The sequence below is a fragment of the Oncorhynchus keta genome, unplaced genomic scaffold (assembly GCF_023373465.1).
Source record: "Oncorhynchus keta strain PuntledgeMale-10-30-2019 unplaced genomic scaffold, Oket_V2 Un_contig_406_pilon_pilon, whole genome shotgun sequence".
In the NCBI taxonomy this organism is placed as follows: domain Eukaryota; kingdom Metazoa; phylum Chordata; class Actinopteri; order Salmoniformes; family Salmonidae; genus Oncorhynchus; species Oncorhynchus keta.
Window position 1 is genome coordinate 142,501 of NW_026287584.1, and position 7,685 is coordinate 150,185.

Consider the following 7,685-nt stretch of genomic DNA (forward strand, 5'->3'; position numbering starts at 1 on the left):
CACACACACACACCACACACACACGCTGGGTGTAATAAATAAATTAGTAACAATTTGTTGAGCCTGCAGGGGGCTTGTCCTTGTGTTTTTTTTATGCTTAATTACAAAGCCTCTGTTTACTTATGGCCTCAGGCTGGTACACACACACACACACACACACACACACACACACACACACACACACACACACACACACACACACACACACACACACACACACACACACACACACACACACACACACACACACACACACACACACACACACACACACACACACAGCAGAGGGAGAGAGATAGAGGTCAGATTGTATTCCGTGCTACAGCTGTAAATGTGCTGAGCTGACAGCAGGACTTGGGTCGTTCCACCAGTTAGATGTCTTTTCAGTACTGGTGTAACTTGGTGGAGAAAAGCAACGTTTTAGTTCACCTCATTTTAACATTCTTCTGTCATAAAGAGCACATGTTCAAATGAATAAAAAACCTGTTTTCCATCTCATGAGGTGAAATCAAATAAAACTGTAGTAAGTGTTAAATAAAGTAACGGTTGAGCGTAAAGGGTTGACGACATCATCTTAAATTAGCCATAAATTCCCTTGTGATGGAGGAATGGAAGAATGTTGTGTGCAATGAGAGGGGCAATTGAATGGAAGCTTCACTAAAACATTAACATTGTTAAAACATGTCTAGCCTGTGTATCTCTGGGTAACAGGGCTGTGCTCCAACTGCTCAGTCTTCCACCACAAAACACCAGAACATGACCGAAGGAGTAGAACCAGCTCACCTGCTTTTACTATTAGATGTTCAATGTTTCTTTAGAATTGTATTTTTGAAAGGACTAGTTTCACCATGTTAAAACTAGAGTTTAGTTCACCTAACTGGATTGACCTTACAATGAAGGACCATACATTTTCACATTAAATAAATAATCATCTTCAAAAATGACTTTTTTAATGCAACAAAGCAACTATGGCTTTACAATGATGATGACAACTTGGATAAATGTTGGGGTTGATAAGTGCAGAAGCTGTGATACATCTCTCATTCACACGTGTTGGCTGTGCCCCAAACTAGAGGGATTCTGGAAGTCAGTTTTCTCTCTCATTCACACGTGTTGGCTGTGCCCCAAACTAGAGGGATTCTGGAAGTCAGTTTTCTCTCTCATTCACATATGTTGGCTGTGCCCCAAACTAGAGGGATTCTGGAAGTCAGTTTTCTCTCTCATTCACACGTGTTGGCTGTGCCCCAAACTAGAGGGATTCTGGAAGTCAGTTTTCTCTCTAATTCACATATGTTGGCTGTGCCCCAAACTAGAGGGATTCTGGAAGTCAGTTTTCTCTCTCATTCACATATGTTGGCTGTGCCCCAAACTAGAGGGATTCTGGAAGTCAGTTTTCTCTCTCATTCACATATGTTGGCTGTGCCCCAAACTAGAGGGATTCTGGAAGTCAGTTTTCTCTCTCATTCACATATGTTGGCTGTGCCCCAAACTCATTCACATATGTTGGCTGTGCCCCAAACTAGAGGGATTCTGGAAGTCAGTTTTCTCTCTCATTCACATATGTTGGCTGTGCCCCAAACTAGAGGGATTCTGGAAGTCAGTTTTCTCTCTCATTCACATATGTTGGCTGTGCCCCAAACTAGAGGGATTCTGGAAGTCAGTTTTCTCTCTCATTCACATATGTTGGCTGTGCCCCAAACTAGAGGGATTCTGGAAGTCAGTTTTCTCTCTCATTCACATATGTTGGCTGTGCCCCAAACTAGAGGGATTCTGGAAGTCAGTTTTCTCTCTCATTCACATATGTTGGCTGTGCCCCAAACTAGAGGGATTCTGGAAGTCAGTTTTCTCTCTCATTCACATATGTTGGCTGTGCCCCAAACTAGAGGGATTCTGGAAGTCAGTTTTCTCTCTCATTCACATATGTTGGCTGTGCCCCAAACTAGAGGGATTCTGGAAGTCAGTTTTCTCTCTCATTCACATATGTTGGCTGTGCCCCAAACTAGAGGGATTCTGGAATTCTGTGCCCCAAACTAGAGGGATTCTGGAAGTCAGTTTTCTCTCTCATTCACATATGTTGGCTGTGCCCCAAACTAGAGGGATTCTGGAAGTCAGTTTTCTCTCTCATTCACATATGTTGGCTGTGCCCCAAACTAGAGGGATTCTGGAAGTCAGTTTTCTCTCTCATTCACATATGTTGGCTGTGCCCCAAACTAGAGGGATTCTGGAAGTCAGTTTTCTCTCTCATTCACATATGTTGGCTGTGCCCCAAACTAGAGGGATTCTGGAAGTCAGTTTTCTCTCTCATTCACATATGTTGGCTGTGCCCCAAACAAACTAGAGGGATTCTAGAGGGGAAGTCAGTTTTCTCTCTCATTCACATATGTTGGCTGTGCCCCAAACTAGAGGGATTCTGGAAGTCAGTTTTCTCTCTCATTCACATATGTTGGCTGTGCCCCAAACTAGAGGGATTCTGGAAGTCAGTTTTCTCTCTCATTCACATATGTTGGCTGTGCCCCAAACTAGAGGGATTCTGGAAGTCAGTTTTCTCTCTAATTCACATATGTTGGCTGTGCCCCAAACTAGAGGGATTCTGGAAGTCAGTTTTCTCTCTCATTCACATATGTTGGCTGTGCCCCAAACTAGAAGGATTCTGGAAGTCAGTTTTCTCTCTCATTCACATATGTTGGCTGTGCCCCAAACTAGAGGGATTCTGGAAGTCAGTTTTCTCTCTCATTCACACGTGTTGGCTGTGCCCCAAACTAGAGGGATTCTGGAAGTCAGTTTTCTCTCTCATTCACACGTGTTGGCTGTGCCCCAAACTAGAGTGATTCTGTATTATGGTCCAAGGCTAGAGCCCCTTCATCATCTATTCACTCTTTATTTGTCTACTTGTCTAATTACCTCTTAATGACTATTATTTAGTTCTGTTCTGAACCCATTTTTCTCCCAGCGTACTCCAGCTTCTATCTTTCTACCCCTCTGTATGTCTTCTTATGGAGGAAGGGTTGCTCAGCTCATGGTCTATGTAAACTCTACCGTTGCGTGTTTCTCATGACTGGTATCAATAAAACATTTCAACTTGGATACATGTTGGGGTTAAGTGGGTTAAATCATCCTAGAAGTCACAGAGAGACATTTAGCATGTCTTAATTCATATTTAAAAATGTTTTGAGTTTTCCATGTGGTCTATTATTTAAGGATACTTAATTTAAGGAACTACCTACCTACTGTTGATTGACGTTTGTCTAGTGACTGGCAGGCTGTGTGTGTGTGTGTGTGTGTGTGTGTGTGTGTGTGTGTGTGTGTGTGTGTGTGTGTGTGTGTGTGTGTGTGTGTGTGTGTGTGTGTGTGTGTGTGTGTGTGTGTGTGTGTGTGTGTGTGTGTGTGTGTGTGTGTGTGTGTGTGTGTGTGTGTGTACACAGCATGATAGTAGTGGCAGGTGCAACACCAGACACTAGTAACTGCTGTTGTCAACACAGTAGAGGTCTGCAGATATTCTGGATATTAGAAGTGATTGAAATGATTACGACTCACAAGTCCAAGCATCTACTCAACACTTTGTCATTGTGGGTCTAAAGGTCTTCTGATGTGACGGTGTGGAAATATGTGTTGCAGGAAAACGGTGGTGTGTCCCATCATCGACGTGATCAGTGATGACACGTTTGAGTACATGGCTGGTTCTGACATGACCTACGGAGGCTTCAACTGGAAGCTGAACTTCCGCTGGTACCCTGTACCCCAGAGAGAGATGGACCGCCGCAAGGGAGACCGCACTCTGCCCGTCCGGTAGGTAGGACACACTACCCATCTACAGCGCTGGCATAGAGACTGGGACGTAGACTCTCCTCAGCTCCAGTCAGTGAGGATATCATCCCTGCTCCTAACACACTACTGAATCTGAATGTAATAGACTAGTAATAGTGGCATAGCTGGGACTTAGTTATAAGTTCTGTTTTCAGTCAAATACATTAACTCAGTGTGGTGTAGCCGTGTTGCTGTGTTCCTGTGTAGCTGAGGATGGGGAAACTCTGGGAACATTCAGGTATTAAAACCCAGGGTTTGTTTTCGCTTGTCCCTCGTCACCTCTTCCTGTTCATGTTCCCCACCAGTCCAACTGGGACTATCAGAGGCACATTCAGAGGTCCCGTTTCCATCACAACACAGGGAAAGAGACAGGTCTATTCGTGAGGTGACCTGGGTAAAGTAGTTTCAGTAAAACAACATGGTATTGAGTTTAGCCAGCTAATATCAGCCAAGGTGTGTTTCTGTTTCCCTGCCTGCTCTGCTGAGGTGTGTTTCTGTTTCCCTGCCTGCTCTGCAGAGGTGTGTTTCTGTTTCCCTGCCTGCTCTGCTGAGGTGTGTTTCTGTTTCCCTGCCTGCTCTGCAGAGGTGTGTTTCTGTTTCCCTGCCTGCTCTGCTGAGGTGTGTTTCTGTTTCCCTGCCTGCTCTGCTGAGGTGTGTTTCTGTTTCCCTGCCTGCTCTGCTGAGGTGTGTTTCTGTTTCCCTGCCTGCTCTGCAGAGGTGTGTTTCTGTTTCCCTGCCTGCTCTGCTGAGTGTGTTTCTGTTTCCCTGCCTGCTCTGCTGAGGTGTTTCCCTGCCTGCTCTGCTGAGGTGTGTTTCTGTTTCCCTGCCTGCTCTGCTGAGGTGTGTTTCTGTTTCCCTGCCTGCTCTGCTGAGGTGTGTTTCTGTTTCCCTGCCTGCTCTGCTGAGGTGTGTTTCTGTTTCCCTGCCTGCTCTGCTGAGGTGTGTTTCTGTTTCCCTGCCTGCTCTGCTGAGGTGTGTTTCTGTTTCCCTGCCTGCTCTGCTGAGGTGTGTTTCTGTTACCCTGCCTGCTCTGCTGAGGTGTGTTTCTGTTTCCCTGCCTGCTCTGCTGAGGTGTGTTTCTGTTTCCCTGCCTGCTCTGCTGAGGTGTGTTTCTGCTCTTTCCCTGCCTGCTCTGCTGAGGTGTGTTTCTGTTCCCTGCCTGCTCTGCTGAGGTGTGTTTCTGTTTCCCTGCCTGCTCTGCTGAGGTGTGTTTCTGTTCCCTGCCTGCTCTGCTGAGGTGTGTTTACCCTTTCTGAGGTGTGTTTTTCCCTGCCTGCTCTGCTGAGGTGTGTTTCTGTTTCCCTGCCTGCTCTGCTGAGGTGTGTTTCTGTTTCCCTGCCTGCTCTGCTGAGGTGTGTTTCTGTTTCCCTGCCTGCTCTGCTGAGGTGTGTTTCTGTTTCCCTGCCTGCTCTGCTGAGGTGTGTTTCTGTTTCCCTGCCTGCTCTGCTGAGGTGTGTTTCTGTTTCCCTGCCTGCTCTGCAGAGGTGTGTTTCTGTTTCCCTGCCTGCTCTGCTGAGGTGTGTTTCTGTTTCCCTGCCTGCTCTGCTGAGGTGTGTTTCTGTTTCCCTGCCTGCTCTGCTGAGGTGTGTGTTACCCTGCCTTTGCTGTTTCCCTGCCTGCTCTGCTGAGGTGTGTTTCTGTTACCCTGCCTGCTCTGCAGAGGTGTGTTTCTGTTTCCCTGCCTGCTCTGCTGAGGTGTGTTTCTGTTTCCCTGCCTGCTCTGCTGAGGTGTGTTTCTGTTTCCCTGCCTGCTCTGCTGAGGTGTGTTTCTGTTTCCCTGCCTGCTTTGCTGAGGTGTGTTTCCCTGCCTGCTCTGCTGAGGTGTGTTTCTGTTTCCCTGCCTCTGCTGAGGTGTTTCTGTGTTTCTGTTTCCCTGCCTGCTCTGCTGTTTCCCTGCCTGCTCTGCTGAGGTGTGTTTCTGTTTCCCTGCCTGCTCTGCTGAGGTGTGTCCCTTCTGCCTTTCTGTTTCTGTTTCCCTGCCTGCTCTGCTGAGGTGTGTTTCTGTTTCCCTGCCTGCTCTGCTGAGGTGTGTTTCTGTTTCCCTGCCTGCTCTGCTGAGGTGTGTTTCTGTTTCCCTGCCTGCTCTGCAGAGGTGTGTTTCTGTTTCCCTGCCTGCTCTGCTGAGGTGTGTTTCTGTTTCCCTGCCTGCTCTGCTGAGGTGTGTGTTTGCTGAGGTGTGTTTCTGTTTCCCTGCCTGCTCTGCTGAGGTGTGTTTCTGTTTCCCTGCCTGCTCTGCTGAGGTGTGTTTCTGTTTCCCTGCCTGCTCTGCAGAGGTGTGTTTCTGTTTCCCTGCCTGCTCTGCTGAGGTGTGTTTCTGTTTCCCTGCCTGCTCTGCTGAGGTGTGTTTCTGTTTCCCTGCCTGCTCTGCTGAGGTGTGTTTCTGTTTCCCTGCCTGCTCTGCTGAGGTGTGTTTCTGTTTCCCTGCCTGCTCTGCTGAGGTGTGTTTCTGTTTCCCTGCCTGCTCTGCTGAGGTGTGTTTCTGTTTCCCTGCCTGCTCTGCTGAGGTGTGTTTCTGTTTCCCTGCCTGCTCTGCTGAGGTGTGTTTCTGTTTCCCTGCCTGCTCTGCTGAGGTGTGTTTCTGTTTCCCTGCCTGCTCTGCTGAGGTGTGTTTCTGTTTCCCTGCCTGCTCTGCTGAGGTGTGTTTCTGTTTCCCTGCCTGCTCTGCTGAGGTGTGTTTCTGTTTCCCTGCCTGCTCTGCTGAGGTGTGTTTCTGTTTCCCTGCCTGCTCTGCTGAGGTGGTGTGCCTTTCTGAGGTGTTTCCCTGCCTGCTCTGCTGAGGTGTGTTTCTGTTTCCCTGCCTGCTCTGCTGAGGTGTGTTTCTGTTTCCCTGCCTGCTCTGCTGAGGTGTGTTTCTGTTTCCCTGCCTGCTCTGCTGAGGTGTGTTTCTGTTTCCCTGCCTGCTCTGCAGAGGTGTGTTTCTGTTTCCCTGCCTGCTCTGCTGAGGTGTGTTTCTGTTTCCCTGCCTGCTCTGCTGAGGTGTGTTTCTGTTTCCCTGCCTGCTCTGCTGAGGTGTGTTTCTGTTTCCCTGCCTGCTCTGCTGAGGTGTGTTTCTGTTTCCCTGCCTGCTCTGCTGAGTGTGTTTCTGTTTCCCTGCCTGCTCTGCTGAGGTGTGTTTCTGTTTCCCTGCCTGCTCTGCTGAGGTGTGTTTCTGTTTCCCTGCCTGCTCTGCTGAGGTGTGTTTCTGTTTCCCTGCCTGCTCTGCTGAGGTGTGCCTTCTCTGTTTCCCTGCCTGCTCTGCTGAGGTGTGTTTCTGTTTCCCTGCCTGCTCTGCTGAGGTGTGTTTCTGTTTCCCTGCCTGCTCTGCTGAGGTGTGTTTCTGTTTCCCTGCCTGCTCTGCTGAGGTGTGTTTCTGTTTCCCTGCCTGCTCTGCTGAGGTGTGTTTCTGTTTGCCCTGCCTGCTCTGCTCTGCTGAGTGTTTCTGTTTCCCTGCCTTTCTGTTTCCCTGCCTGCTCTGCTGAGGTGTGTTTCTGTTTCCCTGCCTGCTCTGCTGAGGTGTGTTTCTGTTTCCCTGCCTGCTCTGCTGAGGTGTGTTTCTGTTTCCCTGCCTGCTCTGCTGAGGTGTGTTTCTGTTTCCCTGCCTGCTCTGCTGAGGTGTGTTTCTGTTTCCCTGCCTGCTCTGCTGAGGTGTGTTTCTGTTTCCCTGCCTGCTCTGCTGAGGTGTGTTTCTGTTTCCCTTGCTCCTGCCTGCTCTGCTGAGGTGTGTTTCTGTTTCCCTGCCTGCTCTGCTGAGGTGTGTTTCTGTTTCCCTGCCTGCTCTGCTGAGGTGTGTTTCTGTTTCCCTGCCTGCTCTGCTGAGGTGAGTTTCCCTGCCTGCTCTGTGTTTCTGTTTCCCTGCCTGCTCTGCTGAGGTGTGTTTCTGTTTCCCTGCCTGCTCTGCTGAG

At 48.7% G+C, this 7,685-nt stretch overlaps 2 protein-coding genes across 3 annotated transcripts in view; both read left to right on the plus strand.

The window, feature by feature from the left end:
- LOC127924438 (polypeptide N-acetylgalactosaminyltransferase 1-like) overlaps positions 1 to 3,826 on the plus strand; it is a 64,098-nt gene extending 60,272 nt beyond the window's left edge. For both annotated transcript variants that reach the window (XM_052509169.1, XM_052509170.1), the window contains exon 8: positions 3,616 to 3,826. In XM_052509169.1, coding sequence (XP_052365129.1) covers positions 3,616 to 3,790 — 175 coding nt within the window. In that variant the 3' untranslated portion in view covers positions 3,791 to 3,826. The remainder of the gene's footprint in view (positions 1 to 3,615) is intronic.
- A 191-nt stretch (positions 3,827 to 4,017) lies between these two features.
- Positions 4,018 to 6,581, plus strand: LOC127924441 (keratin-associated protein 10-8-like). Its single transcript, XM_052509172.1, has 5 exons — positions 4,018 to 4,042; positions 4,208 to 4,521; positions 5,190 to 5,288; positions 5,798 to 5,896; positions 6,012 to 6,581. The coding sequence occupies exons 1-5, from the start codon at positions 4,018 to 4,020 to the stop codon at positions 6,579 to 6,581; spliced, it is 1,107 nt and encodes a 368-aa protein (XP_052365132.1).
- Positions 6,582 to 7,685: the final 1,104 nt, after the last annotated feature.